This window comes from Ictalurus punctatus, chromosome 19 (genome assembly GCF_001660625.3).
Source record: "Ictalurus punctatus breed USDA103 chromosome 19, Coco_2.0, whole genome shotgun sequence".
In the NCBI taxonomy this organism is placed as follows: domain Eukaryota; kingdom Metazoa; phylum Chordata; class Actinopteri; order Siluriformes; family Ictaluridae; genus Ictalurus; species Ictalurus punctatus.
In genome coordinates this window covers 10,241,492-10,265,833 of record NC_030434.2, presented here as the reverse complement: position 1 = coordinate 10,265,833, position 24,342 = coordinate 10,241,492, and the positions used below count along the sequence as shown (strand labels likewise).

Here is a 24,342-nt window from a genome sequence, read left to right as displayed (position 1 = left end):
GAGCATCGCTGCTCCCTGGGTTTTGTGGTGCATTGTGGGATTTATTTAGGGAGCAAACGATCGAGTGCACTGGAAAGAGTTTGCGATTGAGACAGCCCTTAAAATGGCCGACGCCCTGATCGGTCAACTAGGGAGCTGATTGAGATGCACCCATAAACCAACACATACAATTTCAAAACTAAAAGGTACTAAATTACGGCGCGATCGAGGGCACACGGTTTTACGTACCTTGAAGGTGCGTATTTTTACAGATAACTTAAGGTACATAATTAGACCTTATATAATGTATGGAACACTTCTCTAAAAGCTAATCAAACACCGCATGCACATTTCTAGGTGAAAGACACATTTTTTCATGAAAGGATATTTGGTTTGTGATTGTAGCTCCGGTACAGAACTAATCTCAGACGCTGAATACGTCTCTCGGCTGATGGGACTACGTTCGGAGCGAGCGGCAAACGACGTGAAACCGTCGGCTACTTATTACTGTCGCCTTTACGCACAGACAACTCACGAGTACACAAATACTATGGTTTTACTCACACTTTCTCGGAGCTCATGATCTCCATGGCAATGTGAACCACTTTATTCCTTTTTGCTTTCTCGACCTCCTAATGAGACACACACACACAAACACGCATCAAAATCACAGCAGGCATACGCAGCTATAGCAGCGCAATACTGCAACACTTACACTCTCATCGCATCCAACCATCTCAGGTGAATGACAACACACAGATTCATATCAGTGCAGACTCCCTGACTTCACCCTCACACTGGTGTGTGGGGGTGTGTGTGTGTATGGGTGTGTGTGGGTGTGTATGGGGGGGACTGAGGGTCTTTATATGGATCCAAGGTCTGTCTCAACATTAGTACAGTTTGACTGAGTAGACCTCCTGTTTCTCACACGGTCTGTGTGTGTGTGTGTGTGTGATTTAACCAGAGAATAGTTAACACACACAGAGAGAGAGAGAGAGAGAGAGAGAGAGAGAGAGAGAGAGAGAGAGAGAGAGAGAGAGAGAGAGAGAGAGAACAATAGAAGGAGGTTTGTTCAAAAAACCCTTTTTAGCAGACACGCTGAAAAGTGTTGACGTTTTTAAGATGAAATGTATCCACGTACCAAAGTGCAACAATGTTCACCCCGTTTTGAACAAAAACGAGAACTCGGTGGTTAAAATTGTGTGTTTTCTCATGTTTTTTAATGTTTGGTGTTCAGGCGCTTTGATAATGAGACACTGGGCTGTATTCATCAGCACGTTTCCATTTGTGAATCACGTTAAAAAAAAAAAAAATACTGCTAAATGGTCTGCACTTATATAGTGCTTTTTTTTTTTCTTTTTTTTTTTTAACCTTAGCGGGTCTACAGAGCGCTTTACGCTGGTTCTCATTCACACTCACACACCAGTGGTAGCGGAGCTGCCATGCGAGGCGCTAGCTTGCCATCAGGAGCAACTTGGGGTTCAGTGTCTCGCCCAAGGACACTTCGGGATGTGGAGTCACGTGGGCCGGGAATCGAACCGCCGACCCTACGGTTAGTGGACGACTCGCTCTACCACCTGAGCCACACCCGCCCAAAAGTTTACTTATTAAAGATTTTTACGATCTAGAAGCGAAAATCTGTAATTACGTGTCAATTGCACAAACCTGGAACGTTTCCACAGTAGGAGTAAGCTTGAGTTTACTCACAGCATGAGAAAATGATTCATTTATTTATTAGTTTATGGAAGATCACATTACTATGCTTTAAAAAAGAAAAAAAAAGAAGAAGAAGAAAGAAAAAAAAAAAGGCAAAGGCTTATAAATATCTTTATGTCAACATTGATCAGAATTTACAATTTCCAGTGTGTGTGGTTTATTATTATTATTTATCTATTTTTTTTTTTTTTAAGTATCAGTATTGGAGTACTAGATTTAGTATTACTTGGGTTTGGATAAATATAAATAAATAAATAAATAAATAAATAAATAAATAATCAGCGGGATCACCCATGTGTAATAAGCAGGCTTCTCCACCCTGAGGCTATTTTTAATCACTCTGAGCTTAAATAACGGCTTTGGGTAGCGTTCTGCTAGCTGTCATTTGTAAAAGTTACAGTTTTGGGACTGTTGCATCATTAACGTCTCCAGAATTCCTCGGAGATAAATATTCACGGAGTAAGACTTCATTCTCAGAGTAGTTGGAATACCCAGAGAGGTAAGCTTTTATAAACCTCCAGCATCTGAGCATTGAATACAGCCCAGCCATTGACGCATAGCTGTACGGTAACAACATGAGATTCTTAAAGGATTTCACAAACCACTAATTATCCAGGTGTGTCAGTGGGGAAAACCGAAATCTGAGAAAATGACATATATAGTCTGAATTCAGGAAGCACTGTGTTTAAGGTGCTCATTTACTACATGCTTAACATAACTTTACAGGATGTGCGTGTAGAGTGAGCTTAAAACGCATCTACGGTACATAACCGGATCTCAGGAACCCTTTTGAGGGCACATTTATATTGTTTGTATATTACAATAAATACTGTAAATCGGCTACATGATCAAAATAAATAACCCTGATTATCAAGCGTACTCTATATTTCACATTGTCTGGCTGCAGTTCAAATGAATCCACGCTGCACTTCCAGGCTCTGTGAATGAACTCGGTCTCACCTCTTTGTCTCTTGACTGGTCCATTTCATCCTTGCTGGAGGTGGAGCTGTTGTCGTCCTCCTCGTTCGAGCTTAGCCCCTCCTCTTCCTCCGATAGGTCACCGGACAAATGAGGCCTGTTAGCAAATCACAATGGACGCATTTATCGGCCCCGATTCACATACGCGCGTGCTGAACTGAAATCATCGAAATCACAACAAACATTATCCTTTAGACAGAGAATAACGGATAGTGACACCCTCCATGAATTTACTGTACTAATGTGCCTTTTTGCTCGGTCCTGGTGTGATTTTTGTTATTATTATTCATTAATTAATTGTATTTATTTACTTATTTTTTTTTTAAAAATGTTTTTGTCCTGCCAATTCCTACTCACCAGCCAGTTAACATGGAGGTTAAAACGTGCTTCCTCCGAGACACGTGAAGTCAGCCAAGCACATCTTTTTCAAACTGCTGCTCATGCTGTATCACAGGGCAGCGTAACACACTCGGAGGAAAGCGCTATTCGCCCCCTTCCCCTTTCACGAGCTCACAAAGGCCACGATTGGCCGGCGTCACTGTGATTGACACGAGAGGCAGATTTCTACTGGCATTCCAATTTTGCTGCCTTGCCTCATCTGCATTCGAACGTGCAATCTCCTGGCAATGGGTTGACCGCTTTCCTGTTGCGCCACTCGGCAGCCCCTGGTGTGATGTAATTTTGAAAGAAACCTATTGCTTCAGTGAATGCCCGAGGCTGTTGCTAATCAGGGTTTCCAAAACTGCCAAAAACAAGTGTCGTTTCCAAACCAGTCCCCAAAATACTAACAAGTCCAAACAAACAAAGTGCTTATATTTAGCTGTAGGATGTCGTATCCAACTGGTTGGTAAAATATACAACAGTGCTGTCCTACGGTTGAAGTCTTCCTCTTCCAAACCCTGTACATTTTAAAGCCCATTAAGAACACCACGGCAAAACGTGTTATTAAAGAGTCTTAACATTCTATAAAAAAAAAACAAATATTAAATATCTTAACATTCACGTTTCTTAAATAAGCATCAATAAAACAACACTTTCTCACACTGGCTAGTTATTTCATGAATTTATCTCGTATTATTACACACGGTGCTGTGAAAAAAAGCCTTTCGTTCTGTTTTTGTGCATCTCTCGTACTAAATACGTTTTTGATCTTCAAACGAAATACAACATAAAACAAAGTAAACACACGACACAGTTTTTATTTTCTTATTGAAGCAAAAAATAAATAAATAAAAAGTTATCCAACCTGTGACCAATGTGAAAAACTATTTGCCCCCTTAAACTTAAAATCTGGTCGTGCCACCTTTAGTAGCAATCACTGCAGACAAACGCTTCAGATAACTGGAGATCAGTGGTTCACTTACTTCTAGGACTAGGATTGACTCCTATGCTTTGGATCATTGTCTTGTTACATAATTCAGTTGCTCTTGAGTTTCAATTTACAGACTGAAGACCGGACATTCTCCTTTAGGATTTTCTTGTAGAGAAAATACCCTCAGGTATTGCAAGTTGCCCAGGCCCTGAAGCAGTAAAGCATCCCCACACCATCACACTCCCACCACCATGCTTCACTGTAGGTATGATGTTCTTTTTGTAGAATTCTGTGTTTGGAGATGTAACGGGACCCCTGTCTTCCAAACAGTTCCACTTTCGACTCATCAATCCACAGAACATTCTCCTAAAAGATTTGAGGATCATCAAGGTATGCTCTGGAAAAATTCAGACGAGCCTTAATGTTCTGCTGTGTTAGCAGTGGTTTTCACCTCTCCACTCTTCCATGAATGCCCTTTTTACCCAGTGTCTTTCTGATAGTGGAGTCATGAACAGTGACCTTTATTGATGCAAGAGAGGCCTGTAGTTCCTTTCATGTTGCTCTTGGCTCTTTTGTCACTTCCTGGATGAGTCGTTGCTGTGCTCTTGGAGGAATTTTGGAAGGTCGGCCACTTCTGGGAAGGTTCACTACTGCGCTGAGTTTTTCCATTTGGAGATAATAACTCTCACTGTGGCTCTTCGGAGTCCCGGAGCCTTTGAAATAGCTTTGTAACCCTTCCCAGACTGATGTATTTCAATCACCTTCTTCCTCATTTCTGGAATTTCTTTCAACTTTGGCATCGTGTGTTACTGGGTAAGACCTTTTAACCAACTTCATGCTGTTTAAAAAGTTCTATGTAAGTGTTGATGTGATTGAACAGGGTTTGCAGTAATCAGGCCTGGTTACGTCTAGTCCAGCTGAACCCCATTATGAATGCAGTTTCATAGATTTGGGGAATTAGTAACTATGGGGGCAAATACATTTTCACACAGGCCCAGTTGGTATTGGATAACTTTTTTGATTCAATAAATATCATTTAAAACTGTATTTTGTGTTTACTCAGGTTGCCTTTGTTTTATATAATTTTCTGTTTTAATTCTGAAACAATTTAGTGTGAGACATGCACAAAAACAAAAGAAATCAGAATGGGGCAAATACTTTTTCACAGCACTGTATATTGCCATCAATAGGGTCCCTCTCAAGTTGTCCGATAATTGTAAAGTTGGTTTTGTTTGGAGTGATTACCTCTATGTATTGCCATTGAACAACCACCACTTGTTTTTTTTTTCCTCATATACTTGGTTTAAAGCACCCTTATTACGGTTTTTCATGCATTACCTTTCATGTCGTGTGTTATAGAGCTGTTTGTGAATGTAAAAAGTCTGCACGGTTTCAAAAATCAAAGCGCACGACAAACGGGGTTATTGACTCCCAACAGAAATAACCGATTCTGAACAGCTGAAACGAGTCGTCAGTGATTCCAGACTTACTTCCTGTACTAACCTACGTAGGTTTGTAACAAAAACCCGCCTCTTGTCTTCATCGGCTGCTCGCGAACAACGTGTACTTTGACCCGCCCTCAAACACTAAAGTTGTAGTTGCGCCCTGAAAGAGTTAGGTTCATATCTAGAAGACGTTGTTTTCTGCGCTGCTTTGCAGGGACTCACAAAAGCTGAGGATGTAAAGCGTCGGAGGTTAGAATTCATTTTAAAACGATACCACAGCAGTTCAACTCCGACCTTCGTTTGTGTTCCCGTCATTTCACTGACGACTGCTTCTCAAATCTAGCTCAAGTCAACACGGGATCCTCAAAATGATTTTTCATTCAAAGAAAGATGGGGCTGTGCCCACTTTATTTGGACCATCTTACGCCTCTGAATCACAACCTGTAAGTAGGATTAGGAAATGTCCTGTATATGCACTATACTCACGCAAGAACTCCTTTAAAAAAAAACTTTAATGCTCAAACTCACAATTTTTACAGTAGAATGTTACTATAGAGGACTTATTTCTGTGAAAACTTCAGGTTTGTATCTGGTTCCCCAACAGAGATATTCAATCGGAAAGTGAGGGGAATTTATAAAAAATATAACTTTTAAAAAAAAAAAAAAAGAGAAGTCTCAGACCTGAAATGTTCTGCGTGCTATAACTATAACTTACCTAGGTATCCCCTTAAAAAATTATAAACTGACCCTAAAAGTGGAATTGTGAGCAATCCCGAGCAATACAATTGGACTTAAGTTCTAAGTCTAAGTAACAAGAATGTGCAAAACATATAGATGTGCAGTGCATCCGGAAAGCATTCACGGCGCTTCACCGTTTACTTATGTACGTGTGCTTTTTTTGTTGTTTTTTTATTTTTAATAAATTTACAAAGACGTCAAACAAACTTCTTTCACGTGGTCATTATGGGGTATTGTTTGTAGAATTTTGAGGAAAATAATGAATCCATTTTTGGAATAAGGCTGTAACGTAACAAAACGTGGGGAAAGTGAGGCGCTGTGAGTACGTTCCGGATGCACTGTACCTTGTAACGTGCGCTAGAGTTCAGTTTTTGTTTCAAGGAGCTAGACCTAACCTGAGCTGAGAGCTGTACGTAAACCGCTGTATAACCAATATTTGTTGTGTACCAAGACACAAAGATGGCCGTTGTAGTTAAACCAGTAGTTATAGAGGTAATCGCTCAAATTTTTTAAAATAAACAAATAAATAAATAAATACATTTGGAAAATTAAAAATGGTCAAGCAACCTGTATTGGAGCAGACAGAATGAGCCGATAAAGAATAGCTGTGAGAATGAGTACACCAATATAGAGGGTGTATATGGAGGTGTGATTAATATAATGTAGTAGGGCTGGGCAATATGACAAAATTATCATATCATGAAGGCATTTATACAATACAAATCACACCATATAGGTTTACTAACAAACCGTAGTGTTGCATTTAAAAAAATAAAAAAAAAAGTCTGACTGAGGAGATACAGTACTGTGCAAAAGTCCAAGGCACCCGATTTTTTTAGTACAGACGTCGTAATAGATTTTTATTTGATGACTTCTACATTATGGAGTCAGTACAAAAACGTTTTAGCTTTCCGAACGTTAGTTTTCCAGCACAAATTAAAACCTTAAAGAAAAATGTTTGTGTGTCATTAAAGAAAGCAGGATATTAAGTGTTAATAAAGTCTAGTCCGTGTTTGGAACGTCTCAGATTGGGCTTTTTTTCTCCTCTCGGCTTTTTTGTGTTGTTCCAGTGCAAACAAAAGAAATAAACAGGAGCATACCAAAGCATTTGTAATTTTCTGGGAGAACTAGTGCAATATCGGACAGAAATGCAGGGGCCCATATTTTTGGCCATGACTGTATGTATGTATATGTGATATATGTATGTATGTGTATATATATATATATAAAACACACAAACACACACGCATATTAAGTCTGTAACACCTAATCGATAAAATCAATAATTAAAATAATTGATAACGAATTTCATTACGGATTAGTTGGGTCTGTGACATCATTGACTACGTTTCCACGGACAGCGGTAATCTAATTATTGATCTTATTCTGAATAAGACAGTATTGTGATTAAGGTGTTTACACGAGTCGCTTTTAGAATACTCCTGTCATGTTCCTGTTTTACGTGTTATAGAACATAGATCGATTAACCGCACACGTCATTACGTCACCGCGCCACGCCGTCCGACGTCCCTCCAGAATTTCACGCATCGACGTACAGTTCGTCTTCGTTATGGAACCGTATACAGTTCTGTGTGTTTCATTTTTAATGAAAAGTGCAGTTAATTATTTGTCGTGCTGTACGTGCAAATACATGACTTCTTGAAGCCGTGGGCTGCGTCCCAAACCACGTACTTACCGTCTATATAGTAGCCGATATACACGTATTTCTCTACTATACAGCAGGTAAGTATGCGGTTTGGGACGCAGCCGTGCTCCCGTTTGCCGTAAAACGGTCGAGCGCTGCCGTGTGTGTGCGTGTCCTGTCGCACAATGCGGTGAAAACTCACACGACGTTAATAGTGTGATTAAGGTGTGTACACGTCTGTAACGCGACTAAAACAGGAATCCTCCACACGTCTTAATTCCATTTGTGTTTACTTCGAGTTTGACTTTAATCAGATTAAGGTCATCAATAATCTCTGTTTACATGCGAGTTTCTTAATCAGAGTATCGTCTTAATCGGGTTCATATCGGATTATCGCTGTCCATGTAAACGCACTGTTTGTGGATAACCCCCTTCAGTGACGTCACTTCACGACGGTGAAAAACGCATTTCTATGAATAAAACCCATCTGAGAGACGGCGGAGGTTAGAGAGTGAGCTGCTGCGGGAAAAGTGCACGATCCAGGTCGTCCAAACCATGAGAATGTTTTATATTAAGCTCTTCAGATAAACTCGTGAGTGTATTAACGTGGCTCGTCGTGTCGGATGCTGATTAATGTGTTCCAGACGCGTTTTCTTCAGCGCAGAAATGACATTTTTACCTTTATATCTTTATCTGTAACTGTTACAGATTCACGCCGGCGTTTCCATGTTAAATAAAGGCTCATTCTGATAGCGAGCGAGCCTCCATGAAACTCCACCGAATGCGCGCGAGTCCACGCATGCACAGCAGTCAAACAGCGCGCAATAGAAAGGAATCGCAACAACTCTGACTAAAATATTCATTTTGATCAAATGTGTTGTTTGATGCTATATTTAGCGATATTTAGAAACTAAACGCATGGTGTTTTTATGAGAGCGGTAACTGTAACAGGGTCATAACATGTAATTGTATAGAAATGTACGAAGTGTCTCAAATTTACAGAATAAAGTAATGTTACAGTGTTCAGTAACCAGTTAATCAGTTTGAGCTTTTATTTATTTATTTATTTTTTTAAAAAAGCATTTTTAATATAGTGATTTAACATCTGCTTTAAAGCTCGTGGACAATCGGTCGTTTTTTTGTTAATATTTTTTAAAATCCTGTGCACAATGTGTAGCATGGCTCACGTAGATACATTTAATACCTTTTCCATAGCCTTCAATGTGCACAGTGTTCGAAGGACACTTCCGAATGGGAAATGACACGTTTGTTCGAAAAAATACAGAAAGAAAAAAAAAAAAAAAAAAAATGGACCTTTTAAGCCAACTAATAGATCAATCAAAGAAATAATCGGCAGAATAATCGATTATCAAAATAATCATTAGCTGCAGCCCTAATATGTTTTATATATAACGTCTACAAAATGTCTATATACTGTTTACATTTATTTATTTATTAACTGAAAAGGAGAATATTTTAACGTCAAATCAGCTGCTTCCAGTTCTTTTGCATTCATAAAATGACGAGATATCACAATACCCAGAAAATCTCTCAGAAAAGTGCGTTGTGACCATATCGATATCATAACCGTCATATCGCCCAGACCGATTCAAAACGAAGACAAAGGAAGAAAATAAAATCAACCTGTTATGTCTATCGGCAGCGACTGGACCAGCAGTGGCTGGTGACTATAGTTTTTGGTGAGGCAGGCAAAAATGAATCTCAAAGCCTGAGACAAGGTTAAGTCGAGAGGCTATCGTACTTGATATTAATATCTACTGCACGCTTAGAGCACCCCTGTAACGTGCGGTTGAGTCGACACCATCCAGTCATCCAGTCTAGTAGCTTGTTTCTGAGGTAATATTAACCTGACACCAACCCAGAACATTTTGGGAATTGAAAGAGAGTGACGTTTTCTTTCTCGGAGACTTCCCCGGCATGTGAAATACTTGTTTCTCACATATTTCTAATGTACAGACATTAAACAATCCATAAATCCCCCTTTTCCCTCTCCCAATCATGGAAACAGTTCCGTACATCACAGACACACCGTCTGCACTTAGACTTTGCTTTTTAGTGACAGTTTATTATATATATATATATATATATATATATATATATATATATATATATATATATATATATATATATATATATATATATATATATATATATATATCATGCCAAATATTTGCTATAAAACAAGATCTTGGTGCCTGTAGAGTCATTTTAAACATGCTCAATCTGGCAACCCTGTCATTAACTGCCTCGTACACTGCTCCTCCTATGAAAAGCAGAGCGTATACCTTCCCCGTCTATTAGTGCTCGTTTTGTTTTGGTTTTTTATGATGAGGTGCGATGATTACTCTACGGAAGCGGGACGGGGCAGCGAGTGCTCCGCCCCGCGACTGCGCGACATCTAGTAAAAAAAATGTGAGTAAAAACAAATGGAATATCAGCTTATATTCGTCCAGTAGCGATTGTTTTTAATCTGTAATTCACTCAAAAGAGATCGATAGTATTTAACGGAGTTGTGAAAGAGGAGTTTATGAAGATTTTTTTAAAAGGTAAATAAATTGTGGGGCTCCTTATGGACGGGCTGCCAGTGGACGGTTCAAAAGGAGCGTGAAACCTGAGGATCTGGCAACACCGGTCACTAGGTGGTCTTTTGAGGGACAGCGGCGCTCGATATTCGGACCGCAGCAACCGTGCCCGGTGTGAACACCCCCTAAATACAGGATCTTCTGCAATTCCAATATGTAAATACAGGCTATACGGCACCGCAGTGCTGCCTCAAGCATTACCGTACAGCATCCTTCAGCAGCAGTAGAAGGTTAGACATCCACATGATAAACACAGTGAATAGAATAAGTAGGATTAATATACAATAATAAACTATGATATGAAAACAAAAGAAAGAAAACCTACAATCGATCCTAAAATCAAGAACAGAAAATAAAATCCCCACAGACACTCCGGGCTAAACCGACGAGCTGCTACCAGACTATGAAGTTTCAACGTACTCTGAATTTCATTTCAACCACAGCCAAAGGACAAAATTAACCAATTAAAGGCTAACAAGTGAATTCTTCTTAGTGTTACACTTTTAAACTTAATTATTCTTATACATATCGCTTATCATGAAAACGCCATGTGATACAATACACCCCTAATGCCTAACACACACACACACACACACACACACACACGCGAAAGCATCGCCTAAGAGAAATAAAACGCTCGCTCTCGATAACGGAATCGAGTATTAGTGCTGTGTTAGAAACACGCGTCCAGAATACAAACCCTGTCTGAAAACTCATCAGTGCTGACGCTTTATTTGAGAATATATTCCGATTTCAAACTCACACGGCCATGTTGTGAATTTTTTTGGTTTTTTTTTTTTGTTTGTGTGTGTGGGTGTTATCGGATTAGAATGAGCGGTCCGTTTTTAAAGGGTTGAAGGACTGATTTCTCACACTCACACCAACCCGGTCTCTCCCTATTCTCCTTTTACACCTCTCTACCCCTTCTCTCCCTCTCCCCTTTTCTTTCCCTCACTCCCCCTCGCTTTCTCTCGTTCTGTCTCCCGCTGCAGGCAGACAGAGCTCCTCTTGTTTACTGCCTCGGGCAGCTTATATAAACTCAGCCTGTAAAGGGACGCCAGAGAGACAACACACACACACACACACACACACACAGAGTTCAAATACAGTAAATCTAGTATATTTAACTGCCATACAAGATGCAAAACGCAACTAAAATCCCCGTCAATATGTAACGAACATTTCCTTCAGAATGAGCTTTTGAGCGTAAAACAAGACACACACACACACACACGCACTCAAATGAAATTACCCGACGATGCCTGACTTGCATTACCTAAAGACCAGCCGCTTGAATAATAACAAACCGACCCTCTCAGACCGCAAGTACAAAATGTAGATCATTTTCTCTTTGTTAAGCTCAGACGCGAAAACGTGCGAGATTTAAAAACACACACTCACGGCGTTCGTATAAACGAGCGTTCAAATGGAATCCAAATGAAAATGGTCATCAGCTGTGTGTGTGTTTTTTTTTTGCTCTCTGCTAAAACAGGTAATGCTTAAAAAAAAAAAAAAAAAAAAAAAAAAAAAAAAATTAGATAGCTCGCTGGAAAATCCGAGTTAGCATTGAACACAGTACGGAACAGAGGAGAGGTTGTTGCGTCATAAAATTTAAGAGCCAATCGTGTTTCGGTATGCAAATACAGGCCATGCAACTCTGCAACACTGACCAGTTGAGCTTGAATTCAAATCGTCAGGATTCGTGACGTGACTATTGTATTGATAACGGAAACGAGAGAAAACATGATGGCGAGAGAGAGAGAGAGAGAGCGAGAGAGATTATTTTCCAGAAGCTCTGCCCTCTCTCCTCTCCAGATATTTCCTGCTCTGGCCACTGAAAATAACCCACAGGAAAGCGAGTCAGCCTGATCTCCAAGAGTGGACCATTAAAAGTCGCCGTTTCAGCTCTCGGCCTTCTGTAATAAACAAACCGATGGCAGTTTCGCTTTTGTAGTGGTTTGGGCTCAGCAGGTTACTGAGGGTAAAGCTGCTTGCTTACACAGTGTCAGATATACTGTACGAGAGCTAAACATTTCATCTAAGCTGGAAACGTAAGGCTAATTCGTTCAGGAAATGCCATTCCGGGACCGGCTTCCATGGCGCATGTTCAAAAAATATGTCCGGTTCAAACTTATTTAGAGCCTGCATTCGTGAAATATCAAAGAGTTCATCTAACCACATAGAGAGTTCGGGATTTTGGGAGTCACCCGTGGTAAGCTTGTACACACCCACTCAGGACCAGCTCATTTCTGCAATGTGAAATACTACACAACCGTGTTCGATCGGAGATTCGGCTTTAGAACAACACAAAAGGCTTCGAGATCCTTTGAACTCTAATGATTACATACCCGAACACCGTCTCCTGAATGATCCAATCTGATATAATAGTCATTGGGTCAGTATTTATGTGCCGTTATGTGTTCTAGTATAATTTACAAAAGCACTGTATAAATAAAATAACATAAAAAAAAATCATTAATACATGAAAAAATGATTATACTGTTGGCCAGAAAAACATTGCGTCATTATTTCTTTAAAGATCCCCATGCTCGGATTAAATGTCGCGTTATTACAGGAAATATCCTGTATGAGATACATTTTTACGATATCGCCTGCTTACCGTTTCATAGGTGAAGTTTGAGAACGGGTGAACGTTCACTTCATGCTTGGCTTAGACCACAACTGGTCTAATTTTAATGTCACGGTTAATGGTACGGTCATCACGTGACGCTTTTTCTCATAAATCACATTCTATTTCCTCCTAGTAAAGCGATATCTGGCAAAATAACATGACGGGTTTGTTTTTCTCGTAATACCGTGATGCTTTTCTCAAAATAACACGATGGATTTCTCCTAACAACATGATCTTTTCTCTATATAATGAGATATTGATGAGATTTTTTTTTTTTTACTTCATGCCTGGCAGCACAGAGCTTTCATAATAATTGTATTAAATAGGAATCTTTTTTCATTACATACACAGTGTATCATATTGCAAGTCATTTCCTTCATTCATTCATTCATCGTCAGTAAGCAAGGAGTAGCATTTCTGGGTTCCTGAGTGAACTTTTGGTCTTTTATGAGCCGACGCATCTGCTTTGGTCAAAAGGTGAATAACGAGTCCTCCAGCTATCGGACTTCCTAATTAGTACTCAGGAGGCTAACCATCTATGTCAAATAGTGTTGCTAACATCTCCGGCTGTTTATGAATAGTCTGGTTCCTCTCGAGATTTCTGCCTCATGTTATCTCGGGCAGTCCTCCCTTGTTCCTGCGTCTTTTGTCTAAGCACTATACAAAGTTGAAATCAATTGAATCATGCCACCCTTTGATTCATGGGAGTTGACTCTTCCTTCAGATGGATCCAGATATATTGACGTCACTGGTTTGTTTGGTCATCAGGAGAGTCTGGGCTTCGGAATATTAGTTTATATAGACGTAGACGCCCAACCTACCCACTATTTATTTTTATTTTTTTTTTACTTGGAAAGTACGACGTATGGAAATCACAAGTGTTATGACAACATAGTGTGCATAAATAAGGGTTTTGTTTGTTTGTGAAAAACATAAAAACACACAAGGGATTAAAAAAAAAAAAAAAAAAAAAACCTGCTAGGCTTGAACAGAAATATAAAGAAGAAAAAAAAAGAAAAAGATCGATCAGGTTTTTAGAAAAATACTTAATCTGACTAGACACCTCTGAATTGGGAGAAGCCGATCTTCCAAACCAATCACGTAAGGCCTCTTACCTGCTCGATTCATACGGTTCCTGCGCTTCATACACTCCGCTATCCGTATTCTGAGTGGAGTAGACCCAGGGCAGGTTCATGTACTCGGGGATCTCCTCATAGAGGGGAACATTTTCATATTCTACTCCGCAATCACCTTCTCCGTCATGCTGAGCGACCTCCTCACCGGTGGGCGTGTCCTCAATGTGCGCGTCACACTCTGTACCCGTGCTAGCGGAGTCCAGAGACGTGCCACCACGCATCAGCTTCGGAAACAGCTTGACGCGCACTTCGAGAAGTTTCTTCAGGCTGCGGTGTTTCTGTACACCGACGCCCGAGTCCACACGAAGGAGATCGGCCGAGGAGAACGACCTCGCTCTCTGCTTGACCAGCACTGACCCCAGCCTCTTTCCATCGCTGGTTTGCGATTGGTTAGCACTTTGAGATAGCTGCTTACCAAAAAGAGGGATTCCTGAGAAAGTGATGCGCCATGAGGAGGGTTTCTCGTTGGGAGGGGCGGGAAGGGCTCCGAAAACAGGGGCCGGGGCTGGAGCGGGTGTTTGCGGTGACGTGTTCTGCTTCCTCGACAGTGCAGATGCAGGTAGACTGTGTCTCTGCGGCTTCTTGGGAACGATCTTCGGCGAGCTCTCCTCGGCCGAAGACGTCTTGGTTACAGGTGCCGCCCGAGGGCTGCGGTTGAGTCGAATTTGTTTGGGTAAACTCCTGGTGAATGGACAACGAGCAAAATCGCCGTATGCGCCGTCTTCATCTTCGTCGTCCTCCTCCTCTTCCTCGTCAAGCTTCTCATCAAATCTCTCAGAGTCTGCATGCTCCGTAAGAAGCAGATTATCCAGGGAAGATGAGGTTTTGTAACCGTGATTGTCGTTTTGTAGGAGGGACTTTTGTCGAGGGGGCGGGGCTGGTGGCTGTTGCTCCTCCTCCTCTATGGAAACGGATGTTTCACTAGTGGCTGGTTCGGAATAGCAGGCGGTCTCTGGGTGGGTCACACTACCACCGTTGTGTGTATTACAGGTAGAGTCTCTGTTGTGGGTGGGGTCTGTAATGTGGGCGGAGCCTGTATGCGAGTCTGGAGAAGTGTTCGCAAGAGAACTGCTGGATGATGAAGCGTCCTCTGGAACTTCCGGTGAAGAATGTCGGTCCTCTGAGTGCGTCACCTGTGTTTGAAGGGTCGCGGGGGGGCGTGTCTCCGTTTCGGCTGGATACTCCACCGCCACCTTCTGCCGGAGAAGCACATTTCTTCGTGGACGGCGAGGCTGAGGCACAGGAAGTGGCTTACTAGGGGGTGAAGGCACAGAAACATTGGTATGTGTGTCAGCAGTGGTTAAACAGTGCGAGTGTGAAGTCTGCTCGGGAAGTTGTTCTCGTTTCAGGAAAGTTTCATCTGTTGCGGTGTGCAACTCTGGTTGTGTGTGTATGTGATCCTTGACGAGCACAGCTGCATGTGCATCGTCCTTTGCATCTGGAAGAGTGTTTGGGGAGTGTGCGGGAATGTGGTTTTGCACATCTTGTGTGAGTAAAGTCACTCGGTCCTTTGCGCTGTTGCGGCCGGGCTCTTCTACTGGACTGCCTCGCTTTTTTTCTACGTCATATTCGGTTGTTTCGATCGTCTCCTCAGATCCCCTCGTTTTGCAGTTGCCCATATGGTGTGACTTGGGCGGTATGATGTAATGCGAGAGGCCCCCGTTTTTGGACGCGGGGACGCCCTCAGATTTGCCGGTGCCGATAGAGAGGGATGACTGCACAGCTTTGGGGCTGATTTTGTCCAGGCATGGTTTAGGGGCTAGAGCAGGCTTCCCCCGTTTTGGCGCAGACGGAGATGGAGAGGGAAGAAGGATCTCCGGTTTAGGTGCGATTGGAGGCGGGGCTGGCTTCTGAGATGCCAACAGTCTGGGTTTGGGGGCGACCGGCGGCTTCTTCATACCTATAAACGTACGCACATGGGAGAGAGTTAGTACATGTCACGAACATGGCACGAGAGACAACTTTATTTAAAAAAAAATCCCGCTTCCCCTCTTGCGTGTACCGTCATGTGTAGTTCTGCTTGAGTGGCGTGGCAGACTGCGAGTCTCGTACAGAGCGCCGTCAATCATACGGATGGACAAACCTCTAGCCCGGGCTCTCGGGACAAGCAGATTACTTATGATTACCAGTTTTTCAAATCACGGCTGCCCAGCGCACACGTAAGCCTCAGTGGGCTGTTGATCTCACAAATCGCCTACTTTCTTTAAAAGAAAACTTGTTCTTTGCTTTTTAACACGCTCCAATGGGTTCACGTGTCGCAAAGCACCTCGGTGCTGTGTTTTTGCTCTGCACAAAAGTCATACACGAGGTCTGTTGGTACAATGTTTACCAAGCGAAAGAACCGGGAATATGAAGAGATGAACAGTGAAAGGAGTACAGTCCAGCACAGTACGGAACAAATACTGCTGCAGTGGCGGCGTGGACAGAGAGGACGCAGGTCGAACCGGCAGGTACCGCGGGACGATTCTCACCTTTGCGTGATCACGGAAAGTGATTCGTTCGTGTCTTGTCGTGCTTTGAATGAGCCCAGAACAGACGAGACAGAGAACCAACCAGCACATAGCCATGCCCTACTTACACATCCGTTAGTCTGGTGCTACGTGTAGCAGACAGCGTGATTAAAAATGGCAACGTCTAAGAACCCCACCGCACACACGGCTCTGCGCGTATTAATCCACTGCGGCTCTTAATGTGATATTTTGCACTACATTCCCTGGGACCCTTTTTTTTTTTGATGTATGATGTTGCCAAGTCACGTCGAATGCTTTCCAGCCATGCATAAAAAAAGGTACTCATTCAATGCCGTTCCAGCATTCCCAATCACAGACAGTACTGAATACTCAGAATCGGGTCGGTGAATCCTTAATAGTCAATCTATTAAAGTATAACACAAAATGCCCGGGTTAATCGGGGCGCTTTTGCGACCGCAAAAATGAACACGAAATGGAGGGAGCTCTACGGTATTCGTTGGGGTATTCTCAAAATTACTGCCGATGTGGGCCATGTGACGTCATCACGACGCGTATTCAGTAAAGGCCCCCTTCGATTCACGTGCCTCGAACAGCTAAAAGGTCTCACTTACCAACACCGTGTAAGACAATCACAATAATAATAATAATAATAAACGCAGCAAAATCCTGTACAGCCGGATTAACGTGAAAGTATCACACCACAAGAATCGCTCGAGCTCTGTGCAGTTTGTCATATCTCAACAATCTTCTGTTAAGGAATCTGCTGGGATTTTTTTTTTTTTTTTTTTTTGTGTGTGTATCTGGGCACGCAACTGAACCTCAGTGGTGCGTGTGATACCGAACGAGCTAGATAAAGTGTAATCTGGAATCCAGGAAGGTACAGCGGTGTGAAGAACACAGTCATTACTGCACTCAGCTGAACTGTAATTTTACTACCCAGAAGGTTTCCGCTGTTTACGTGTTTGGAATTAAAACGGCTAAATTTAGAAACGGTCCGAGAGCTTGCACGTTTCTGCCGCGCGAGTGTAAAGAGCTGCTCGGAGCGCGCCGCGTACAATAAAGAAAAGGCTTCGAGACAATTCCTAACAAAGTAAGCGTGAGCACTGAGGGATAGAACCGATCTTATCAGTCCTTACAGGATTTGTGATCGTCGCGGCCGAAAATGCTCGACATCGCCGCGGCTTTTCCCCCAAAACGTTCGATGCGACTTGTGAAGTTTTTTGTGCTTTTTTAAAATTTATTTATTTATTACAGACTTGGTGAAATCGCAACGGTTCTGCACGGGCTTTCACCGTGATGTTTGTTGGTAAATGAGACCGTTTAGCTGTAAAAAAAAAAAAAGAGGAGGGCGTTGGCCGAATGCTCGTCGTGATGACGCGTCTTGACCCGAATGGTCAAAAGATCTGCGCCGGTTTTGAAAAATTGTAAGCTTCTCCGAATGTGCTCGGGTTTTGCGCTCGGTTCTGCGATCGCAAAATCCTGTTGGGACGGTCTTAGTGAACGTGCGTGATGGGAAGACTGGTGTAGTGAGTAGCATCGCTGCCTCGGGGCTCCAGTGTTCCTAGCTCGATCATGAGCTCGTGTTACCGTTTAAGTGGATTTCCGCACGTTCTCACCATGTCCGATTGACCCCGTGTGTGAATGTGTGTGTGTATTGTGCTCTGCAGTGGACTGGCATCACTTCCAGGGTGTATTCCTTCCTGGTGTGACCCTGACCAGGGTAATGTCTGTCAGGTAATGTCGACTGTTTATATATATATATATATTAAAAAGCTCAGCTCCATGGAATATAGATGGGGGATTAACCGGTCCTGACTCCCTTGATTCAACAGCTAATAATCAGATTCCACGGCAGATTTTGTGAGAAGATGGGGAAATAATATTTCCTGGGGAAAATTCATTTCACTGCAAGTTAGATACTGTTTAGAAATGTTTGTGAGGCAAATAAAATCTTTCAATCTTGAACAACCACATTCCAGACATACGACGACTCTCGCTTACACCAGCCCTTACGGCCGTCGCGGAGTCGATTCACATCTCGAGTCAAGTCTAAGTTTCACTCTCGGATCGAATCAAGCGCACAGTCCGACATGTTACGTGTCGGTGAGTGTCAGTACTCAATATAATATCTCACCCAAAGTCTTTTCTGTAACTGTCCGCATCATACGTTATCCTTCAGTGATGTTACACACCGACCACTTGTAGTGAAGGGCACAGTTTGACTTCCTGTAAACAGTAAACAAACTGTAGACTACACTCTCTGCTGGGGAAACAAAACAATATACAGACATTCCAATGGATTCCACTACAAATACCATTACAAACTATCAGCTCGTAACCATTAAAACCATTACCATTATTGGGCTTTAATGATATCCACTAGACGTAACACACCACCAATAGAAGGCAACTTACATGCATCTCATTTATATAAATGAAGGGTTGATGGTTAAGGGCAGCTTGGTGGAATCCATTAGAACTCACAACCTTTCAATCAGTAATCCAGTGTCTTATCCACTGAGCTACCGGTTGAATAGTAGAGAACAAATTCCAGTAGGAACCATTACATCCATCCATCTTCTATACCGCTTATCCTTTTTAGGGTCACGGGGAAACCTGGACAGGGTGCCAGTCCATCGCAGGGCACAATCACACACCCATTCGTACACTCCGGACACTTTGGACACACCATTCAGCCTACCATGCAGGGTAGAACCCGGGAGAACATGCAAACTCCGCACGCACATGGCCACGGTGGGACTCGAACCCCCGACCATGGAGGTGTGAGGTGAACGTACTAACCACTAAGCCACTGTGCGCCCTGGGACCATTACAGTTTCCATTAAAACCAATATAATTCCCATTATAACCATTACAAATTCTATGATTGATTTTTTTCCCCCCTTCTTCAGCAGGGTATGTTATGTTATGGAGGCAGCCATCTTGGACAACCTGAACCACTTCATTTATTTATTTATTTTTAACACTCATTACTCCACTTTTTAAAGAAACGAATTCAGGTTAAAATGAGCTTGCGTAGCTTAAGGACGTGACTTGAAGTAGGCGAAGACATGAGCACGAGGTTTACGGAAAAGGTTTTGGGCGACAGACTCCCGTTGCTCGTTAGCTCCAGAAGCGAACACTGGACGTTGAAGATCTCTCACTACAAGATAACTTTCGACTTGTACTGCCATACTACATATTGTAAAAGAAACGATAACGATAAGCACACGTGAGAGAATTCAGTGTAGTGAAACTCGAGTCAAAGACGAGATATTGACAGGACGGTTCAAGTCCTGGACACCGAGTGTCCTCTCTACAGTCGGGGAGGTTATTCTTGTGCACTACCCGTTATATCAGACACTTCCACACTAAAACTGTGTACTGGTCGGTGCTACACTGTCACTTTCTGTGCCCGTTGTCCCGTTTTAGTAGTTACTGTACCGTCCCGTGTCGTTAACACACGTTTACACGTGCACTTTATGTAAAAACGTGTAGGTCTTATTTAGTCCTGTCGTCTCATGTGGTCAGTGTGTTGTTTTATGTAGCACCGTGGTCCTGGAGGAACGTCGTTTCGTTACGTTGCACTGTGTACTCTACCAGCTGGTTGAAATGACAATAAAAAGCCACTTGACTTGACTTGAGGACAGTGAATGAAACGCACAAACTAGATTCATTTCCGGCGTTTATTGGCTCTGCATGTTTATGCTCCATTGAGGACGGGAAGCGATCCAAGACGAACGTAAGGAAGAGCAAGTCGGCCACTTGGGTCTGTCGTTTTAGATTTAGGCAGGCGAGGGGGGTGTTTGGGAAAAGGATTCCGCACTCATTTCCACGGACGAAATTCCTGATCCGGACGGAATCTCAACTTAAAAGTTGCTGAACTGAAAAAATGTGTTAAAGAGGACGCAAACGGGGTGAGGACCTGCAATCTGGGGTCTTCAGTCTGAGTGTGTGTGTGTGTGTGTGTACTAAATCCTGAGTCTGAGTCTCAGTGTGTGTGTGTTTGTGTGTGTAGTCATCAGGCGGATGTGCTGAGATGGCCAAACTTTTTGGCTATGGAAAATTATCATGAGACTCCTTCTGACTCCTGCTGCTTTTACATCAAGTGAATGCACAGGCTGGGATTAGTGTGGAGAAAGAAAACTCAAGAAAATCCTGAAACAAAGAGTCTCCTTCCAAAGTAATCCCTGTTTTAAAGCAAGCTAACATTCTACATTACATTAGGAATGTAAGAAACTTCTAAACCGTACCCGTTTTTATCCTTTATTACTCATTACTGTGCACTGATTTTCCAGCATCCATGAAAGTTCTGTTCTTATATATACACACACTATATAAGAATAAGAATAACAATAAGTCTAGGTTGAGTTATCTCCAAAACATCATCATAAGAGTTTTGAGTTAAAGCGAATGAGGAGCTTCCGAGCACGCTTACTGGAAATAAAAACACACACAACTGTCAAAATAAAAACAATGTTCCTGTTTGAATATATATTTATATATGTTGTGTGTGAATATTTTCCCTAAATGTTCTCAGGAAACTGACCTGTACTCATGATCCTTCACTCCTTCGGCTCCATGAATGAGCTGCTTTTTAAGGGAAAATCCTTCAAATGTCGTGGTTTATCCATGCGAGACCCCATTGTAACGCCATAACAAAGGTTAAACAAAAGAAAGGAAGAAAACACACTACCTAAGAAAGCGCCATGTGGCCGGTAACTAACTTTTTTTTTGTTGAGAAATCACTTCGGCTCCATTCAGTGTCCAGCCCCCACTCACACAACGACACATTTTGAACGCGTGGAGATTTTACAGTCAGCCGCTAGGGGCGCGCTGGAGCTGTCTGTTTGTGTGTGTGCTGTTTTGTTGGGGTTTTTTTTTTTTTACTCGTCATATCTCGGTCAGTGAAGCATCATGGGAAATGTAGTGTGCACGTATCAGTCGGCTTTGCGCAGTTCGTCCACAAGTCAAGTCAGGCCGTTAATTCGTATCGACTACAATCCCAGCATGCGCGCTCGGAGTTGGAGGCTTATGGCGGAGAGCTATGACTGAGGATTTAGACGAAGAGGTCGTGTTCGAGGTGAGTGTTCGGACTCGTTTGTTTATTGTTTACTGGTGATCTAGTTGTTGTGCTCTCGGGGAGGTTTGTTTTTTTTTAAAGTGCGAGTTGACGCTGTGAGTGGGGCGGTGCTCTGTCTGATATACCGGACACACGGTGATCAGACGTGGCGTGGATGGGCGACTCCGTGGAGTCCAAGCAGAGGGGATTGCTACAAGAAATACTAATCACTACTGATCTCCATGGAGACCGAATACCGATCACTAATGATCTCCATGGAGACGGATCATCTGTAGATTTCCCCCAGTGTGTCTCTTGAATGACACGTTTTTAGTGTTTCCTTACTCTATCACACACACGCCCATTTTAATCTCATGAAAGACTCATTAAATCAGTAGATGAGATGCGTTAGGTCACGTGACACAGATTCAGCTCAGGATCACATCCAGGATCTCCTCATGTTACCAAGCCGATATATCATTAGGTAACTGTTATACCGTGATATGAGTCAGTAGTATTGCGATACTGATACAGTGTGTCACATGGTAAACATTTACATTCATTCCTTTAGCAGATGCTTTTATCCAAAGCGACTTACAAATGAGGAAATACACGCAAAGCGATATATCAAGCGGAGAACAATATAAGTAATGCTACCGTGCAAGATTTATAAGCTCTTTTTTTTTTTGAAAGCGCTTACATCAGGAATAAAACACATCGGGGTGTGCTGTTGCAGGAAAATACATCGAACGCGGAAATTCAAGCAGAGAACAATACAAGTACAGAGTAGAAGTGGAAGTGCAGATTTAAAAGGGGGACCAGGGGACAGTTTAGGGGTTAGTGAAGTGTTCACAGAAGAGGTGGGTCTTTAGCCGTGCTGTAGTGTACAGTACTGACGGATTCTTCCGTCTGGATTGAGGTCGGAAATTCATTCCACCGCTGAGGGACATAATCCACGACGGAGTGGTGTGATGCAGAAGAAGGATTGCGTTATTTATTTGTTTATTTATTTATTCATTTTCTCTGACATGTGATTTATTCCTCTTGTACCGCCACGGTTTGGAAAGGGCTATGGAAGCCCGTTTCTGCCACAGAGAGAGAGAAAAAATCGAAACGGTAATTGCAACTTTTATATCTCCGAATTCGGACTTCATCACCGGCGATTTAGACGTCCGCCTGACGTGTAGTGAGTCACAGAGAGCGCACAGGTAAAGCTTCGATCGTTCTCTGTATACAGGCTATACACAGGAAGATACCACCGTAGTGCTCTACCGATATATCGCGTTGCGTGTATTTCCTCATTTGTAAGTCGCTTTGGATAAAAGCGTCTGCTAAATGAATGAATGTAAATGTAGCGCTCGTTCCTTACCTAAAGCCAGTCACATTTCAGGTACTGCGTCAAGTGGAAAAAAGTTAAGTCGGAATTGTGAGCCTGTAATGGCGAGAAATAAAGACAAGAGTAAGCGATATATAAAATCACAATGACCTTTTTAAACATTTTTTTTTTTTCCTCTTGGCGGAAACGGGTTTCCATAATCCGTCACCGATTTTAGCAAATTTCACGTATTAATAACGGACACGTCGTGCTCGTTAACCATTTGACATTACAACTTTAAACATAGCTATAACACCCTCGTTTAGCTTTAATGAGTTTGTCTAATTCAACACTAAAAAGGTGACAGGAGCAGTGGGGACGTTTTAAGACTGCTAGCCCTAGTTATAGAAATATGCAAAAATGACAAGTATCGCAGGGTATCGCATGTAGCTGTGAGGAGCTCGGGTCGTCAGTCGCCTCAACAGGAAACAGCAATACAAATGTAAATGCTCTCTCCGTTACAGCTGCAGATTAATCAGATTTAAATAATGTTTTTAATTAATTTATTTATATATATTTTTTGCCTGTCCTTAATTGATTAAACACAATTGACCACAGGATTTTGATAAATTGAGCTAAAGATAGTTACTAGGATTTGATTATAATCAGCGTTTATGGACTGAAGAACTAAAAAAAAAAAAAACTGAAGTAAAAAAAGTCAATTTAACAAGTAGGTTTTCCTCAACACTGTAAAAAGTACACATCATCCACAGTGGTCCTTGAATGTTTGAGAACCCTTCAGACGATATATTTCTGCATAAATATGACCTAAAACATCCTCAGATTTTCACACGAGTCCTAAACGTAGATAAAGAGAACCCGATTAAATAAATTAGACAAACGTATTATACTCTGTTGTTTATTTATTGAGGAAAATGATCCAGTATTACATATCTGCGAGGGGCAAAAGTATGTGAACCGTTGCTTTCAGTATCTGGTGTGACCCCCTTGTGCAGCAATAACTGCAGTTAAAACATGTCTGGTAAGTGTTGATCAGTCCTGCACACCGGCTTGGAGTCCGTTCCTCCGTACAGAACAGCTTCGACTCTGGGATGTTGTTGGGTGTCTTCACATGAACTGCTTGCTTCAGGTCCTTCCACAACATTTCTATTAGATTAAGGTCAGGACTTTGACTTGTCCGTTCCAAAACATGAACTTTATTCTACGTTAACCGTGCTTTTGTGTGTGTTTAGGGTCGTTGCTTTGCTGCATGACCCACTTTCTCTTGATATTCAGTTTATGGACAGATG

General features: G+C 42.1%; 2 protein-coding genes across 4 annotated transcripts in view; one reads left to right on the top strand and one right to left on the bottom strand.

Moving 5' to 3' along the window:
* Nucleotides 1–24,342, bottom strand: part of fgd6 (FYVE, RhoGEF and PH domain containing 6) — a 50,436-nt gene that overhangs the window by 24,319 nt on the left and 1,775 nt on the right. Inside the window, exons 1-4 of one of the 2 annotated variants that reach the window (XM_017494132.3) lie at nucleotides 21,205–21,481; nucleotides 14,164–16,084; nucleotides 2,656–2,770; nucleotides 544–611 (exon numbers count right to left, since the gene is read on the bottom strand). In XM_017494132.3, coding sequence (XP_017349621.1) covers nucleotides 544–611; nucleotides 2,656–2,770; nucleotides 14,164–16,084; nucleotides 21,205–21,214 — 2,114 coding nt within the window. In that variant the 5' untranslated portion in view covers nucleotides 21,215–21,481. Of the gene's footprint in view, nucleotides 1–543; nucleotides 612–2,655; nucleotides 2,771–14,163; nucleotides 16,085–21,204; nucleotides 21,482–24,342 lie in introns of those variants that run through there. The other variant, XM_017494133.3, reaches the window with a different exon arrangement.
* The window catches only part of vezt (vezatin, adherens junctions transmembrane protein), a 28,410-nt gene continuing 25,663 nt past the window's right edge, over nucleotides 21,596–24,342 (top strand). For both annotated transcript variants that reach the window (XM_053688203.1, XM_053688202.1), the window contains exon 1: nucleotides 21,596–21,738. In XM_053688203.1, the coding sequence (XP_053544178.1) occupies nucleotides 21,703–21,738 (36 nt within the window). In that variant the 5' untranslated portion in view covers nucleotides 21,596–21,702. The remainder of the gene's footprint in view (nucleotides 21,739–24,342) is intronic.